General features: G+C 38.6%; 2 protein-coding genes and 1 long non-coding RNA gene across 15 annotated transcripts in view; 1 reads left to right on the top strand and 2 right to left on the bottom strand.

Annotated features, from left to right (window-relative positions):
* The window catches only part of LOC135329685 (uncharacterized), a 121,543-nt gene that overhangs the window by 13,087 nt on the left and 90,188 nt on the right, over positions 1-18,268 (top strand). For 7 of the 10 annotated variants that reach the window (XR_010391239.1, XR_010391238.1, XR_010391245.1 and 4 more), the window contains 2 exons: positions 16,658-16,796; positions 17,827-17,956. The exons of 1 other annotated variant lie outside the window; for it this stretch is intronic. This is a non-coding gene — a long non-coding RNA (uncharacterized LOC135329685). The remainder of the gene's footprint in view (positions 1-16,657; positions 16,797-17,826; positions 17,957-18,268) is intronic. 2 more of the 10 variants (XR_010391241.1, XR_010391244.1) reach the window with 2 other exon arrangements.
* On the bottom strand, positions 678-9,720 carry ACTR8 (actin related protein 8). Of its 3 annotated transcripts, XM_026102827.2 has the most exons (13): positions 9,490-9,720; positions 9,186-9,356; positions 8,454-8,564; positions 8,075-8,179; positions 7,355-7,528; positions 6,697-6,790; positions 5,005-5,137; positions 4,518-4,671; positions 3,710-3,805; positions 3,015-3,155; positions 2,331-2,595; positions 1,849-2,012; positions 678-1,378 (listed from the first exon to the last, which is right to left on the bottom strand). In XM_026102827.2, exons 1-13 carry the CDS (start codon positions 9,610-9,612, stop codon positions 1,235-1,237), a joined length of 1,875 nt encoding a protein of 624 aa, XP_025958612.1. In that variant the 5' UTR covers positions 9,613-9,720; the 3' UTR covers positions 678-1,234. The 3 variants fall into 3 exon arrangements, with proteins under 3 accessions (XP_025958612.1, XP_064374978.1, XP_025958614.1); XM_064518908.1 differs by lacking the exon at positions 9,490-9,720 and having other exon boundaries at positions 8,454-8,591; positions 9,186-9,316; XM_026102829.2 differs by lacking the exons at positions 9,186-9,356; positions 9,490-9,720 and adding an exon at positions 9,025-9,153.
* On the bottom strand, positions 12,258-15,062 carry SELENOK (selenoprotein K). Of its 2 annotated transcripts, none has more exons than XM_026102830.2 (4): positions 14,886-15,062; positions 13,969-14,059; positions 13,101-13,181; positions 12,258-12,354 (listed from the first exon to the last, which is right to left on the bottom strand). In XM_026102830.2, the coding sequence occupies exons 1-4, from the start codon at positions 14,902-14,904 to the stop codon at positions 12,258-12,260; spliced, it is 288 nt and encodes a 95-aa protein (XP_025958615.1). In that variant the 5' UTR covers positions 14,905-15,062. The 2 variants fall into 2 exon arrangements, with proteins under 2 accessions (XP_025958615.1, XP_064374980.1); XM_064518910.1 differs by having other exon boundaries at positions 12,267-12,354.

Raw genomic sequence — 18,268 nt, forward strand, 5'->3', positions numbered from 1 at the left:
GCACGTAGGTAATTCTGTATCACAGTCTAGCTGCTTTTGTATGAACATATATACGTTTATAAGCTATGACTGAAATTCTAGACCCTTCAAAAAACACCAAAAACCCAGCAGCAACATCTCATCTTGCCACAGTAAGATCTAAAGTTTTGAATTCTTCGTGTAGATCTTCAATAAAAAGCAGGCAAAAGGCCATAGTCTTAAATACAGGAATGTAACCACAGCATGCACTACCAATACTCTCAGGTACTTACAGACCCCTGTGCCTGGAAATATTCTTTTTCTTCAAAACTTTTATTGACTTTTTTTAAAAATAAGTCAGTTCTTTCTTGTGTGCTTTCTAGAAGCTACATTAATTGCTCTTTGATTTTTACTATGTTGTTAGAAGTGTTTTAGTAGTTTTTATTCTAGATTATAATTGCAGATAAAGATTTGAGCCTCCATAACAGAAAATAACAAATGGCATCCTCGTCTTTGATCACTTTTGTAACTGAAGATTACTGGTTGGGGCAAATGCCCATATGCTTATACCATAGGACTGCGATTGGTGCTGGCTGTGAAACAACAGATGTACCTCTTTTGGGTGTGCTGTATTGGATGTTTTAAATAGAGAGAAGAGTGCACGTTAGCAAGAGTTCTCGAGGGTGAGAACAGGCAAGAAAAAATACTCCACTTCTACATTGTTAATGTTTTTCCAATGAATAATACAATTTATTTTAGAAGCAAAATACCAAAAGCAACAGTAGTTTAAATCCTCTATTTCACTTTTTTCAGGGTGATCACTTATATAACAATTTTTTTCTCCTAGTAACAGTAGAGTAGAAATCAGAATGCCTTGCTAAGTCTACAGATTACAGTCTGCAGCTCTTGCTTCTGTGGTACATATGTGCATCCAGAATGAATCTTGGCTTAATATCTGCCACGTCAGTATTTGATACATTAAATACCCATGTTGTGCATTTTTAATATACAAAACCTATATTACACAGATGTGAATCTGGAGATGACTGTGACACAGTCACATTCAATGCGTACAATTTAAAAGACGGAGTATAGCAATGCTGATGGTAACATCTTCTCACTTGACAGGATTTTTGCACTACTGGAAAATTGTAAGACTTAGTTTCAGTAAAATACAAAAACACCCATCAGCAGAAGATCAATGCTTCTGCACTGGAAAAAGTCCATTTTGCAAAAGGAATGTTTAGTTAACCATGCTCCACTGTAAACATATGAATTACCACACAAACGCAGCTCGCTCTCGTAACATTCTGACACCAAAACGTTGCCATTCTCGCTGATATATCCATAGCTCCTGAGTTGTATCAAGACAGGCCAAAACTGCACCTCCTTTCCATGCAATTAAGCGGGGATCCATATCCTAAATTCAAAACACAAATTGTGTACAATCATTGACCCAATTTTTCAGTTCTCAAAACCTGCATCCTATTTATTCCCACAAGATTCACCACTGCATGGAATCTTGGGGGTAAAGGGAAGAGGAAAGAAATTTTTCTAAACTTACTCAGAAGAAGACTCTTCCAAGATAATATAATAAATATACGGAGAGACTATTTAATATGTTTTGAGGAGTCACTGTTTTTATAGTATGTCTTAGGCATATGGGAAAAATCCTTCCTTCAGCCTTTGAAAAATACTTGGATTTTGATTTTACAAATTTAGGTGATAACTGCTAAATGAAACTTACTGTTTTTAATCCATACTTTCTTTTGCCTTAATAGGGAAAAAAAACGAAACCCCAAGAAAGAGAAAAAGTAACACAATCTTGTAAAGCAATCAACCAATCATAGTTTACTAACTCACCCATTTAGCTATTAATTAACAATGTACCTTAGGTCTTGTAATGACTTCAACATTTTCAACAACTCTTCTGAAAGAAGGTGGCATTTTGTTGAGAATTCGGTGTTGAAGAAACTCTTGAGCTTTATGAAACATAAGGCCTCCTCCCACTACTAGGATGGAGCTGTACATCTTCTTTTTTGTATCATCAGATGCTGGAATAAATTGATACAAGAAAATTATATAGAGTTTAAAGTTAACAGGCTTGTATTTGGCTTATAAAGATTTTAGTACAGGTCCAATCAGATAGAAACTGAGAAGCATTTGCTTTTAAAATTCTTCTTCTATTCCTTGGGCTTCAAAAGATCTAGCTAAAGAAACCTTAACAAAGATTCAAATACAACAAACAGTGTAGCTATCCTAGAAAAGATAAAATTAAGGTATTACTTTGGTAAAATACAGGGCGCTAACATGAACCCACATTAATTGAGTGATATGCATATTTTACAGGATTATACAAATACGATTCTTACCGCAGCAGTCAATACTATGAAGAATGGCTTTGTCAAGGCCTAAGGCTTTGCCTTCAAACTGCGAGATAGCTGTTTTCCTGGACATGTGTGCAGATAAAGGTTCCTCTGAATCATTCCCAGATATCATACAATCACCCTGAGAAGATCCCAGTTCCACTTCTTGAGGGTAGATCCTCTCTGAAATGTCTGAGGCCTGGCCTCGCAAATCTCCCTCAAATGCCCCAGGCTTGGACATAGATTTTCTATCAGCTGTAGCTTTCGCAGACTTAAAAATGAGAAAACAAGTTGATCTTTAAACTATGAATGATAAAGATCTTCAGCAGGTTACATAATAATATAAAACCTTAATAAGTACTTCACTTCTCTTTAACTTACTGCACAGAGATATTTAACACTGCATTACTACGTGCATTACCACCTACTTTTATTTTAAATTCCACTTCCAAAGTAAGGGTTTTACTTTGAAATGCATCAGATGCATTAGTGCCATAAAATGAAGACATCTTAGACTCTGAAAATATATGGTTCTAATTAAGGACTTGTCTAGATATCTGCAATTCCTTACTTTAGCTCATTTCTGAAAATGAAGTTTGTCAACAGCATGGAGGAATAAATTTAAAGAATTTTGTTTGCATTCTGCCATTAAATAACACTTGATGAAAAATAAAACAAGCATTCACACACCTGCTCCTGCTTACTCTGTGTGGCTAACAGGTAGTGTTCATCATGAGGATCCTCAGGGTCACCTTGTGACCTGTGTTGTAAAGTTGTCATTTTTTGCCCAACAATTCCAAAAGTTGCTGGATAAAACAGAGCCATTGGAGCCTGAAGAATGAGAGATTTGGTATGACTTTACTGAAGTTTTTCCTTTTTATTACGTACTACAGAAAAGGAAAAGCTTGCTCTAGTTTTATTTTCTCACAATTTAAAATTAAATATACATTTTTTCAAATAGATTTCTAATAGGCTAAAGTGGGTAAGTTTTGTGTAATTTTTTAAAATACAAACACTTGTACATTCATATAGGTTTCCTTACAGATTATGGTATTGTATGATGAACAAATATTCAAATATAGTTTGTTACAAAGTTAAACTCAGAGGTGAAAAAACTTGCAAGATCAGCATTCATCCCTTGCACTTGAAGGATGAATATCTTATTGAATTGAAGCTCCTATCATTTTAACTAAGGCTAGTTAAACAGTCTTGTGCGTCTCCTAGTGCTTTATTAGGCACATTTATATTTATAGTAATTAATTTCACTACCATCACCAAACAAGATTAAAGACAACCCATAAATCACACAGGCTTAATAGCAATGTGAGGATACAAGTGAGACCCAGAGCGTAAATACACCTTCTGTAAATTTTTTTTAAGGTCACCTGTAATTTTTCATCCCCTAATCGGAACTGGTATAATAAAGCTGGCGAATCTGGATGACGAATTTGGAACTCATGGTCTTGCAGTCCAGAAATATCCTGAGGTTAAAAAAAGATAACAAAATTAGATCTTTTATATCACTATATCAAACTGCTTAACCTATTTAGTCTGTAGGCAACAACCTAAAAAGTAAAAATATTCTTCAGACTCTGAATTTCATGTATCTATTCTTGAAATTTTTTGAAGTCTTTTCCCTGTAGCATGATCTGCCAGAACAGCTCTCTATATGCATGATGTTCTACAATACGATTTTGTGTGGAAAGAGGAGACCTCCTAGCAGATCATACAAAACTGAAGCTGGAAAAACAGCAGATATATGCTGTTGCTATAAAGAACAAAAAAATCTTTCTAAAGTAGACTAAAATAAATTAAAAATACTTTGAGTCTAAGCCTTCTCCAACTCTTGCCAGTATTTTACTAAGTAAATCATTATATTTTCTATGGTCTTGAAACCCATTTCCTACAACTCCCCCCATCTAATAATTAAAAATATACCCATTACAGAGGGCTGTATGAGGCAATTATTCTATACCTAAAAAATAAACTATGCCATGCACAAACACAACATTTCAAGTCTCAAACATCTTCACCTCATACATCTCTAAACCACTGCATATGTTGTAATGATTTTATGCATTTTTTCCCTATTAACCACAAGAAATTGTGAACTCACAAACAGACTCCCCAGAGTAGCATTCCATAGGGGATGGGGAAAATTTACTTGGAGAAAACACCATATTCCCTCGTCACCTGGTCTAGATGACAGAATGTTTCCTTTAAGTGCTGAAGCAGAAGGCAGTCCAACTTATTAGTTAGCTGACAGTCTCTGTATGGGAACCCAGCTCGTTGCATAAGCCAGTAAAAACACCTTGACACATCAGATCCTCCGTATGCAAGGCACAGCCTAAAGCACAGAGAGAGGAGAAAAATCTTCTTACTCTTTTGAAATCCCAGCCTTCTACAGTAGCAGACGTAGGAATACAAGAAACATTTCAAACATGCTGTGACCATGACTTCCACATAGTCTGCAGAGCGCAGGGTCAGTTCTGCATTCTTCTTCTTTGAAACATGGCAGATTTTTTTTTTAAGGTTCACCTTAGTGTAACATGATGACTTTTGTTACACAACTCAAGGTAAAAAAAAGCTACATTTGTAAAACATTTTACTCATTTTTATAGTCAAGTCTTTGCATAAGTAACTAAGTACATGCTTATAATAATGCTGCACGTTAAGATACCTGGTGTTGCGATGGGAAACGCCGTCTTCTACACAGCAAACACTTGTCTTCTGATCTCCCACATCTACTATACATGCACTGCTTAAACCACTTCCAAAAGTAGCACACACAGACTCCTGATGTACCACAATTCCTAGCAATATAAGGAGAGAAAAAAATTATATTCAGTTCACGCCAAACTTCAAAGCCATGTTTCTGACATTTGAAGGACAGCTTAATATCTTTTAAAATTTACTAATAGCCTGATTCTGCACTGAAAGTTTACGTACTTAGTAAGTGGGGTGGGCGGATGGACAGATTTATGGTTGGTTAGACCCTAGAGTCCCAAGAAAAGCTAAGAGAAGAAGGATAGATGCCTATGTTCACATGTTCTTCTTTTTATGAGACTAAAGACACTGTCTCCAGACTCAACTTATTTTTGCAACCAGTACTGCAGGGTCTCAGCTATCAGATGCACATGGAATGTTTTTCTTAATTTTTCTAGTTTTAATCACTCTCATTAGCATTTTAAATATGATCTTTAAATCAATAAAAAACGTGGTCCGATTTTACCCTCTGCTTTCCTTTCAACCTACCTTTAACTGTGAAAGACTATTTTCATATTTATATTACAAGCCCATATTTAAACTTAAGTACTGCATGCCTCTCAGTTTCTCCTTCAAACCAATGATGGAAAAGGCCAGTTGAGCTGCTTGCAGACAAAAACTAAGCGACACTAGTGTTTTAAAGGCAAATGTTTTTAAATAAGAGAATTTAGTTCTGCTGTATAATTAGTTCAGCTTTTCACTAAGTTAGTATTTAGGAAATGGCACACTCAATAGGAGTTATTAACTGTATTTCCTGATTTTCACTTTCATCTATCTGATTTACCAAAGAAAAATATGAAACTTTATATTTTTCCTTAGTATTCTCCCTGTTCCTCTGAAGCTAAGACATTTCAACTGCAACCTCTTTTATGCTCGTGCCAGTATATTTTTTATGTAGTAATATTAAGTGGGTACTGTTCACCTTACTACTATGAACAAATCAAAGAAGGATCAAGTAGGGTATGATTTAGAACTATTCTGGTCAAAATCCACAAAGAAAAGCTAATATGGCTAGTTCATTTTAATCTGGTGAAACGAATCAAATTTTGTTCAAATGCATGAATAGATATGGTGAGATCAATCTCTATTTTTACAGTATTTCCCACTTGATTCTTTTGGATGGAAAGTCTCTTCTTTTTGTCATCTGTGTGTCCTCTATTTGATTCAGAAGCAGCTAAACAGGTTCAACAGTCAAGCAATAATATCTTAGCCTATATACTGCTGAGAGTAGTGCTTTGGAACTGCATTTTCCTCATATTAATTAATTATTAAAAGGTAGCAGTTTTACTCTCCAGCATCCTGCAATTAATTTACTGTTTGAATATTCTCCATCATATCCTGGTCTGTCGCTACAGCATTTTAATCTCAGCTGAAATGAGAAGCCCACAGTTTGAGTATCTAATAGCAAAGAAGAAACTTGCTTCAACGCTAGCCAGTCATTTTGCCCTACTGAAAGAGACAAGTTATGGGAATAGCAAAAGATGAAAGATGCTAATGTTAGAACAGTAAGCTGGGATTGGCCCAAATGTGCCTTACAGAAGGGGGAAGAAAAAAATCTTTATGCTATATATTAATCATTAAATGGTTTGCTAATACATGGTCGTACCTGAGAAGCCCATCTTCATTAGGATCATATTTACCAGTTCTTTCACATGTTGTTTATTATAGATGTCTGGAATTAGTAAAATACATCTGTAGTACTGGAGATAAGAACAGTGAATTAATGCCAGCTCTCAAATTAAAAGTTCTGTTTGCATGCTTGAATACCTGATGCCAAGGAAGAAATCATAATACAAAAGGTTGCTAAAAAGAAGCAGAACTTACGGAAAGAGGGAACATTTTCAATAATTTAAAAATCAGTTCAGAGTAAGTACCAAGTTAAGAGTTTCTAGGCCATTAAAATGTTTAGATGTGAGAAATGTCAGATAGGAGAAAAACACCTACTCAGCAAGGCAGAAAAATTATGTAAGCATTAGGTATGCACTCCTCAGTCCCCTCCTTTTTAGCCAACACAGAGTAAGATGGTGAAATTTCTAGAACTGGATTTCCAAACCTCCTTGTTAAAAGTATTATTATCAAATTTTGTCTTCAAAGGCACAAATCCAAATGAAGTCTTAGAAACCATGTTCACCAGCAGAAAGAATTTATCCATTAAGGAAACCACCAGCAAGAAGCTTAGAAATAACAGCAGGTTGCTTCTCTTTTAAATTTTAAAAACATTTCCAAAAGTGCATACAGTCCAAATTAACATGTTCATAGCTCACCTTTAGGTCTTTCAGTGGTATTTCTAGGTATTTTTGTATTGCATGTGACCATATAACTTCAAGATCTGCTAATACTGCAGTGAGGGAGCCACCAGGTCCTGTGTGGAGATTCAACTGACCTCTTCTAATAGGCCAGTGAATATTGTAAGAATCCAGTGGATTAACATATAGTGCCTGAAAATAAGAGAGAAAGTTCTATGCATTCTATGCATTGTCTTTCCCAAAAGGTTAATAACAAATACTAGAAAATCATTTCAGAAGCAGTTGGAACAAGGCACATAGCAGCACTCTGACTGATGTGACAGCAATACAAACAGTGGACTTCTTTATAACAGGGCTGGATTATAAAGCGTTAAAAGAAAAAAAAAAGACATTAAAATACATGGTTTAAAATGTTTGAATTTTCATATCCATAGCTATCTACTGTGGACATACCAGTGCATTCTTCCATTGTCTCAAACGAGTACGTGAAATAATTTACAAATTCTTTGAAGCTCAGGAATACCTCAATATTCAGCAGTGATTCCTATGCTGATCTTTTTACCAGTTTCTTGCCTTTTCCCTCAGTTATACCACATATGCAAAGTTCTCAACAAGTCCCTGCACAAATGCTGACTTACAGCAACCAAATACTATGGCTGCTACCATATAGCAAATTGCTACCGATTAAATAGCTGCATTAAAACATAATGTTAAGCCTCATTTCAACATGCATCTTACCTCTTCTCCTACCAAATATTCCGGATGATTTGATGTGTTTGTCCACTTGGCCCCAGAGCTGTGATCTAAAATAGCTGGCCGCATCTGTCTGTTGTATGACCTAGCCTGAAATGTAATTAAGTCATATGTTGCTAATAAGTATTTCATGAGTCATTTTTTATGCATGAAAGAAAAAAAAAAAACATGAAGAAAACCCCACCCTGAAGACCTGTGATAAGTCTGCATTTTCTTCTCTGGTCTTTGGAGCTAAGGCACACATCGGCACCATCCATATTTGTTGTATAAAGCAGTATGTACCCATTCTCATCCATTAAAATACAGTATCTCACCAAATGACAATATGAATGAACAATTTAATAAAATCTTAAGAATGAGTTACCTGATCGGGTGACACTGGTATACGCCTTGCACCGTTTGACATCTTTTTGGACCATATTGCTTGGTCCACCATTTTAAGACCATTTTGTCTCTGCTCAGTACTTTCAGGTTTCTAAACAAAAAACCCAAATATATAAGACTGCGGGAAGAACAGAAGTACAGTGAACATATACGTGTTTTTGAATAAATTCTTTTTTCAATTACAGCTTTCAACACATATCTGTCAAAGTCAGCTCAAGTGTTTTAACTGATTTGAGTGGCTGCTCCACTTGATCCCCAGCCTGGTGAGCTCAGGATATTGTCTACTTAACTGAAGAAATGCTGAATGAGAGCAAGAAATATTTAAATAGGTTTCAATTGTTTAAAAATGAAATTCAGTATTAGATTAATTTGATTAATGAATTTTAGCATAGATTCAGATTATGAGTAAGAACATTACATTATTTTTAGAACAGCCTAGACTAAAAGTTCTATGTTAACTGAGTTACAAACCAACTTGCAAATAAAGCATTCCCAAAGGGAGTAGTTTTATAACTGTAACTCTGTAAGCACTTAGAAATATCGTGTGATACCAGATCACAGAACGGGAAAAAATCAGTCAGTGGGAACTCCCAGCGCATCCGGCGTATCGGAAGGACGTAGCCCCGTGGAGGCCGAGCCCAACACAGGCCCGCGCAGGCTGGCGCGCTGCCGGGGCACGGGAGCGGGCCCGCGGGGCGGCCGCGGCGCTTACGTTGAGGCCGTCGCGCAGGAGCCAGCTGTCGCGGTAGGCGGGCTGCCCGGGCTGCCGGTGCCGCCGCGCCAGCACGTGCGGGATGCCCACGGGCAGCGTGTCCGTGGCCCTGCCCAGCCTCAGCGTGGTCGAGCCCGGGTGTATCACCACGATGAAGTTGCTCTGTATTTGCTGGAAACAGAGAGCGGGGGCGGCGGTGAGCCGGGGCGGGGGGCGCGGCTGCCCCCAGCGCGGCCCCTCCCGCGCCAAGGGCTTAAAGCCGCGGCGGCGGCAGCCGGCGCCGCCCCCCCCCGCGCCGCCTCACCTCCTGCAGGGACTCGGGCACGGCGGCGGGGACGATGGGCCGCTTGACGCCGCGCTGCTCGCGCTCCCGGTCGCGCTCCTTGTCCTTCCCGTTCTCCGCCTCGCCCTTCTCCGCCTGCGTCATGCTGCCGCCGCGGCCCGGTCCTCCCGCCGCGGCCCCAGCGGCACCAGGCGGCGGGCGGAAGCCGCTCTGGAGCCGGCCGGAAGCGGGCGGAGGGCAGCGGCCGCCTCGGGAGGGCGGAGCGGGGCCGCGGCGGGACGCGCGGGTCCTGCGCTGGATTCGGAGCTGCGGGCGGCTGCGCCGCGAGCGAGGGGGAGGAGCGCGAGCCCTCCGCCCGGCGCGATTCAGAGCGAAAGGATGCCGCCCTCTTCGCAAAGGACCAGTAGGGAGCGCGGCCGGTACGTACTGCCTCCCCGTAAGCGGTCAGTGGTGACATGTCTGCACACGCGTGATTTGCGGATAGTTCTGCGAACTAGCAGGACGCTAAGCTTGGAGGCGAGGAAGATGCGTGCGTTAGGTTGCAGACCGCTGTTATGCAGCAAGGAAGTTTAAGAGACAGGCACGTTAGTTTAGATATGTGCATCGAGAGCGTGAACCACTGCAAGGGCTGCTCTCACCATAAATAGTAGGCAAATATAACTAATATATGTATTAGCAAAGATACATTGTTGGATTTTGTAATAATTCCCTGCTGAAGACATTATTAGAAAAAATTCCCCTCCCCCCCCCAAAAAAAAAACCCACCGGAGGTATCATCTTGTGCAAGGTAATTCAACTGATATTTTCCCTGGCACTTAATGTATTATTTTCTCAAGTATACACAGTTCTCTCCAATTGAAAAGGAAAAAGAAAAGCCACCAAACAAAACCGTAGAAAAATAACAATAAAAACTTCCTGAAATCAGGAAAATTAGTTACAAAGTAGTTACTGTTTAAAAAATATATATATAGCTTTTCCATTATTCTTAAGTGTTATCACTGAGTATAGTTACTGTTTCTTCCTTTAATAAAAGGAAAACCTAATTTTACTGGAGAGAAGAAAATCCCATCAGGTATTGTATGCTGAATAGGCATATACATTTTTAATGAAGACTATAATGGAGAAGGAATTAATTTCAAGTAGTGATAAAGTAGGCATATTATATAAAACCAATTATGAAGTGACTTTGTGAAAGGGAAGATTGTAAAGCAAAGTAATCTGCAGGTCACACTAAAAAAAAGTATGCTTATAGAGTATCATTAATATTATAATATTAATGATACAGAATGTTAGTACCATCAGAAAAAAGGAAATATATATATATATAAAGGAAAATATATGTAAAGAAGCATAGCTTTTTCAACCCTTGACTGACCTGCACCAAATAGAAAAGTATCACATTAATGTATTTTTACTCATTTGAACATAAAAGGACTTACTCTATTTCAAACAGAATTCAATGCTTTTATAAAAATGATGAGAAAGTTAGCACTGTGACAAGCCAAATATAATTTACTTATTATTTTGCGACTACAGTAAAATGTTCAGAAACTATACAAAGACTTTAGACAGACAGTAAACATGTATTTAATAAAACTGCAGTTCAGTTACACTGGATCCTTGAAGAGGGAGTTCCCAGTACAACTTCATTAATCTGCTTGCATCACAGAACAGTTTCCAGCTATACATACACATTCGCATTCAAACTCGTTTGGTCCACCACTTAACTCTTCTTCCCTTTCATCTTGCAAATGTGCATGTTCATTTGCCTGCCTCTTGCAGCAGGCATTTACCTAAAATACATAAAAAAATATTATGATTAGAAACAACAAGAATGCTTTTCCCTTATGAGATAAAACTATGCAAGTTATATTTTCGATTTGGCTAAATGAGACCTGCCAAAGGCTTGCAAACTCCTGTTTCTGAGCAGCTTACATGTTCTCATCGTCACCCAAAAACCCTCCCCACAGCCTTTGCTGGCCTCATGTCTAGTCAGAGATAAAGAAATGCAGGTTAAAAAAAAAATCATGGAAAGGAGCTTTTTTTTTTTTTTAGGGAACTGAAATATAGGTATGCATTTTTTTGTTTGCTACACTTATGATAAACAAGAATTACTGGTTCCTAGTCACCCACAGGTTTTTTTCCCCCCCTTTTAACTTTCCTTATAATAATAATGGGGAGAATAATTCATGGAAAAGAAGAAAGACAAAAAAAAATGTTAACTTAAGTCCTTAAGTAAATTAAACTATGCTATATGAATTCAACACTAGATGAAACACCTGCCAGCTGAATTAATCAAACAACCCTTACATTGAATTAACATTTTGAATTACAGCATTCAGGCAAAAGTAAGAAATCCAAGGTAAGAACAGGACTTTTCAAAGGTCTTCCCCCTTTTGAAACAATTATGATTTTTATGCTATACTGGAATACAAGACTTACGTAGTTATATCACTAACAGAAGAAAAAGCATCTTTTACCATCTTTGCTAATCAACTTTTCCATCAATAAGTGTCTGCTTTAAATAATCTTGTTTGTTGTATGTCAAGCGTTAGAAATGCAAAAAAGTTTCAGCCACTAGTGATCTGAATTGAACTTTAAATTAGCAACAAAAAAGATGAAAAGCTCCAAATAATTTTTATAGTCTGTGTTCAAGAATCTATACTTCACTTTGTATATCCATCTCTGTGCTACTAAAAACGTAGTAAGGAACTTTGGGGAATTTATATAGAAGCACATACCCCCACCGCCTTTTTAAAGGTTCAAAGCAGGACATAACAGATTTGAAATTACCTTCCTCATCCACCTCCAGCCATTGGTGGTGGACTGGGACCTCCACCCCAGTGATTTATTCGACCCATCCTACGGCGAGGATATCCTGGAGGTCTTAGAAGGAAAAGGAAAAACAACCCTATTTAACTCCTGTTCAACTATTAAACTAGAAATACGAAAACACTACCTTTAAATTACAGTACTTGGGAAGTTAGGTCCTCTAGAAAAGTTATTTAGTTTCACGTGAAAAGCTATAACACAAAAACCCAACCCACTGCCATGAATATTCTCTTATGCAAACTGTCCCAATTACTCCTATCTTGCAACAAGAAGCAAGATAACACTAACTGAGGCTTTTATACAGCTCTACAAAAAAAGTAAGGCCTAAGGCCACTAAGAACAAAGAAACACAGCAACCATAGTGTTTCCCATAAGCTAGCTACTAGGAAGTCACTGCTTTTAATGCTTCAGAAACTATAGAAATGATATCCATATAACAAAGTGTTTTCCTTGCAATTCATAGATAATCTACGATAAACTAATACATGAAATGACTGATTTAGTGTAAATCAAAGGCTTAATATAAGTAAGTTTAACAAAAATTTCAACAGCAATGCTATCACCTCCTAGGCAGTTTGGAAACATTGTATTAATGAGAGTTAGATTTATACTCTGTTACTTCAACTGTCTAGAACAAATACATTATCAACAACTTTCACAGAAAAGGCCAGAGAAAAGTAACATTTTAGTCTCCTGATGTGACCTGATTCAAAGCAAACCACAGTAACTGTAATTTGAATACATTAAGACATTCTGCTCAGATGGAAAAAAAAAACCCTAGCATGAATATGAAATAATACCCTCTTCTATCATCATATCTTGTGTAGGACGAAGATGTGTAGCCTCTCCTTCTCAAATCTGGTTGAATAATGCTCTGGAAACTGAAAAATAAAACAGGAGGAGTAGTGTAAATTGATTGCTAGAAATAAACAATTTTGGAATTTCTGGATTGCAAGATGAGAAACAGGATGAAAAAAATAGTGTTCAGAAATGAACACTGTATTTTCTCACAATTATTGTTGTTTAATAAATCTTTGTAATTTTTTTCCAGTAAAACTCAAGTAAACACAAATATTGAATATTTAAAACTATGAAATGTAATCTGCCAAATAAAGTGCAAGACATGCATCAAATACAAACCTGTAACTGAAATAATAAGGACTGTTAAAGACATGAAAAGAACTCTTAGTTCCTTAGGAATGTCAATCTAGGAGCTTAAATTTGTGATTACTGCTGTGTAATTATTCTTACATAGCCAGAAACTATTGCCACCACTAGACATTCTCCAAAGTTTATCTCAATTATTTGACCGTTATAAACTAGCAGATCAACAAAAATATATGCCTTTTTTCAGTATTAAAAAGGAAGTAATTATGAATGTCACCTATATGTTGTTGAAGACATTATCTACCATGTAATAAAACTCACCTGAACTACCACCAAGTTACCATTTCTTTTCATAGTTTCTTTGTATTAAATATATTACAGCACTTAGCCAAAGCCACCTAGTCATATTATCATACTAAAACTTTTTTTTTTTGGTACAGTAGATATACAATGCTAAGGAGTAAAACTAATGTTTTTGGTGTATTGTGTCATTTGTACCACTGAGTAGCTTCTACCTATGATAAATTTAAAATAAAATTAAAAGAGTTAACTTCTACTTACAACAGAACCACAAAATCTGCTATTGACCAGAAGAAATCTGTTATAGCTGACAAACGCCAAGGAGCCCGACTCTGGTTATCCAAAACTTGTCCTGTAATATATGAAAATACAGATTATTCTGCAATGTTTAATAAATTACACTGTAATAAATTACTTAAGTTATTGTAGTATATTACATAAAAATGTATCTAATAAGTCTAGAATTGGCAAAAAGGATGGAGAAACTACTCTTTGTAAGCAATGCTAATAAGTTTTGTTCCCTATGGGGCATTATTCATTTTGGGGAATAACAGCAAAAAGTACTTCAAATTACTGAAGTACTGAAACACCACCATCAAGCCTACCCTGTACCCAGATAAACCTATGAAAAAAACCAGTACAGCCTATGCTTTTCTACATGTGGTTAAGCCTTTTCTCTATTACACTTGGTGTTTATGCAGAACACAGTCACACTTCTCAAACGCCTTAAAAACTAGTGACATTCAGAAAAACATGAGGCTCAAATCCAGGCCTCGCAGAAGTCCACGGAGCACGGATTTTATGTGGCGGCGGCACTAGCAGCAGGCGAGTCGCGCTGAGGGCAGGGAAGGGCAGGCCGCGGCGGCCCCTCTCCCCGGGCAGCGCCACCAGCCCGGTACCACCCGCCCGGCGCAGGCCGCACGCAGCGGCGAGCTCGCTGCTTGGACCCCGCCACATCCCCCGCGGCCCTTGGGGGACTCGACTGTCACCCTCACGCAGCCCCAGCGACGCGATGAGGCCCTCGAGCTCGACCCCGCTGGGGCAGGACACGGCAGGGAAGCACCCTCTCGCACTGGAAGCCCCCCCCCCCCAACGGCCGCCCCTCACCAGCCCGCGCGCCCCCGCCTAACGGTCGCCCCCAACGGCCCGCGCGCCCCCGCCTAACGGTCGCCCCTCACCGTTCGAAATATAAACCATCGTCGCGGGGCTCCCGCCGCTGTCGTGTCCCTAACCCCGGCCCAGCTGCGCGTGCGCTTCCGGGCCGCGCGTGCGCCGGGGGGCCGCTGAAGGCGGGGCCCGCGGTGGTGCCAGCTCCCCGCTTCTGGCTGCCGGGGAGGAGGGCGGTGACGGTTTCCTCGGTGAGGGGATAATAACGGCGCTGAGGGGCGGCCTCTGTGGTGAGGGGGTGTTGGGTGCCACCACCCCCGCCCGCTCCAGCAGCCACTCCAGCAGCTCCGCTGACGGGTCGGTGGCGGTTGGAGGGGCGACCCTGAGGGCAGCCTGCCGGCCGGCGCCTCCCTCCTAAAACGTACGGCTGGTAGTGCGCCAGAGTAGCTAGCTCTCGTAGAAATGCTGTCTTCTTGGCAGTGCTTCCCGAGGTTTTATTTATTTATTTACTTGTTTTATTTATTTATTTATAAGCAAAGGAGTTTGCCCTTTATCACCACATATGCCTTTTCTAGTTGTTGAAGGCTGTTTGGTCTGTTCTGTGGAGCCTGTTTCTCTCACTCGTACGTGAAAAGCAGTAACTCACAGTGGTGATGTTTACTACGTGCCTGCTACGGGGCAAACGTGCCCAAATACGGATGTTTATTTAAAGCCCCTCTCCAGAGCCGAGGCTGTGTCGTCTCTCTTTACCACAGGCTTGGTTTTGGCTGTGTATGTTCCTGTTATGTGGGTGCTGGTGGGAATGTTCAGCCCAAAGCTAACCAGTTGTTTTAATTTATTTTGTTGCTACAAAAATTTCTGTCTAGTGCAGAAAGTTTTACATGTTCTTCTAACACGTAAAATTAGAGTTAACTAGTAATAATTAATATAATGATAACTTCTGTTACTTGTGCTTGTCTTTTAATACTGCCTTTGTAAGGCCTTCCCTTTCCTAGCAACTATGTACTAAAACCCTTTGCTACATCTCTTAACACAGGTGTGTAGTCTGAATTTGAAATTGTAACACTGAAGTGGGATATAATGTTTGTGACAGTGTAGTTGTCCCCTAAAAAAGAAATTGCTTGCAACTGACTGGTGATTATTGAAAGTCCTGTGTTCCAGGAATAAGCTCTTGTTAATGACTGAAAGCAATTGTGAAAGAAAAACATCCTTAAAAACAAATAGGAGATGAAATATTTATTATTAATATAAGATCTAGATCATTTATCTTTCAACAGATGGAAAATACAAAAGTAGTGTTTAGAAAAAGCAGGTGAAGCGTAGTTAAATAGGCCTAAATGTACTAGGCTAAAATTATTTATGGGCAACATCTGTCCTGTTACTTAGGTATGTTTATGATGATTTTTTTCAAATAATAGTAAAGGGTAGTTGGATCAGCTTCAGTTTACAAACTGCAAAGCATAGCCTATACCTGTGTGGAAGAGAAACAGAGATTCAGGTGATAAGTCATTTAAACATTATCTTTAGGGTCTCAGTGAAACCAGCTAGATGGAACAATAAACAGGATGAAAAGGTGTATTAGTGTACTTCTATTTTATGGAATGTGTCGTAGATCTGGTACCATGCATTAAACAATATTGTTACATATGTATTAAGTTCAATATTACAAGGAAAGTGAAAACATTACTTGGAAAGGTGTCAAATAATAGGAAAATAGCAACATTCAAAGAAAGTATATGACAAATGCATACCTTTTTATTAATATGATAAAATGTGAAAAGGATATAGGCTCGCTTTTAAATAATTTTTATAAATACTCTTTGGGTTTTTTTTTTTTTTACAGTAGACTTTCAGATAAAATGCCAAATGCTCTTGTATTTAGAGAACTACTGCACAAGTTGCAGATATAATATTTGCTAAGAAGACAACAAAAACAGAGGATGGCAATGAGAAGATGATGGTGATATATAAAGATAAAGGAGGTACTGTAAATTATAAGATAGACTGAAAACATACCCAAAATGACTGTTTCTAATATAAGAACAAATGTCACAGTCCAGGCTTTTCATTGTAATTTGGACAGAAACATAATAGTGAACCTGAATAAAACTGGGTAATTATTCCACCTTAAGACATGTTCTGTGTGGAGTTGATGATGTCCTGCATGAGTTCATCCAATAACAGTTTGAAAAATTCATTCCTATTTTTAATGAATTTGTCTTTCAGAGGCAATGTGTTAATCCAGCAGAAAGGAACAATGAATTTTCTTTTTTTCAAATAACAAAAAAGACTAGTGATGTGGTTCCTTAGAGTTATTAAAAAAGTAAAATAAAAACATGTGTGAGATAGTCTTAGTTTACTTAGTTAAAGTACTGTGTTGGTGTGTCCTAAAATGATGTAATTAAAATGCAAATTTCCTATGTGAAATGTACTTTTGTGTATGAGATTAAAGAAATATTTTTTTTAAATTCAGATGATTAGCATGTGTGTATTCTTTGAATAGTTGCATTTTTTTTCAAGAAAGCATGTTCAGATAATTAATAGTAAAGTAACCATCCCATAAAATGCTATGTGAAAATTTTTGTGTTTACAGCTAGCTTTTTTTTTTTTTAAGTGCACAAATATACATCATTTATTTCTCAGTTTAAGATTTAGACATGCAAATATGAGACTTAAAAGGTGTGATTAGAAATGAGCATAGTATCGTCAAGGTTGTTATCCATCAACCTATCCTTGGGTCGGGAAGGGGGTAGAGGAGAGGAACAGGAAAACAGTTATTCATGTGCATTTGCCATTTAAGGACCAGACAGCTGGGATGGCAGATGGGGGCATAAATTCCGCTGGGAGCTAATCTGTGGTGCCTGTGCTGCCCTGGCCTCTCTCCCAGAGTGGCTGCTTCCTCACCGAGGGCAGGGCGGGTTGCGGGGTGCCCGGCTGGGCATTTCTGGTCTCTGTTATGTCACTGCTGCTGCTGTGCTGGCGTCAGCCTGTGACCCTCACCTTTGCTTTCAGTGTGTGTGCCCGGTGCTGGGAAGTTCAGAGGACAAAGTACCAGGGCTCCTGCAGTAACGAAAAAATGCAGAAGGCGGCATTTTGAAAGTTGGCAAAGGAAATACGAAACGGCTGGGTCACCTTTCTGAAGGTGGGTACACAAAGAATGGGGCCAGGCAGTTATTGGTGTGTAAGTGCTTAAAGTTACATATTTGCCATGTGGAAATTGAGGAGGTGTCATGGTTGTTCTGATGGTAGGCCAAATAAGTATCTGTACAATGCCAGTAAGAGTAGCTGTATGTTAAGACTAACAATTGGAGAAGGCCTGTAGTAAGAGTGCTTTTTAATTTTTTACAATCTTAACTCTCAGTGGGATAAATTCTGTGTTATATCAATACCTAAGTACTGGTATCTGAGCAGCATGTTACTGTGCTTTAGTAACTTTTGTATTTTTTTCATCAAC

This window comes from Dromaius novaehollandiae, chromosome 12, assembly GCF_036370855.1.
Source record: "Dromaius novaehollandiae isolate bDroNov1 chromosome 12, bDroNov1.hap1, whole genome shotgun sequence".
Lineage (NCBI taxonomy): Eukaryota > Metazoa > Chordata > Aves > Casuariiformes > Dromaiidae > Dromaius > Dromaius novaehollandiae.

Bases quoted from the DNA above. Each gene is read 5' to 3' on its own strand.
- SELENOK (XM_064518910.1), bottom strand. The intron at 13,182-13,968 runs GTAAGTAGAAGT...TTTATTTTTCAG, and splicing joins GCAGATTTTGTGGTTCTGTT to TTTCCAGAGCATTATTCAAC. The intron at 12,355-13,100 runs GTATTATTTCAT...TTTCCTTCTAAG, and splicing joins AGATATGATGATAGAAGAGG to ACCTCCAGGATATCCTCGCC.
- ACTR8 (XM_026102827.2), bottom strand. From the start codon at position 9,612: ATGACGCAGGCGGAGAAGGGCGAGGCGGAGAACGGGAAGGACAAGGAG. The intron at 9,357-9,489 runs GTGAGGCGGCGC...CTCTGTTTCCAG, and splicing joins TGCCCGAGTCCCTGCAGGAG to CAAATACAGAGCAACTTCAT. The intron at 4,672-5,004 runs GTATCTTAACGT...TCTGTGCTTTAG, and splicing joins GTTTCCCATCGCAACACCAG to GCTGTGCCTTGCATACGGAG.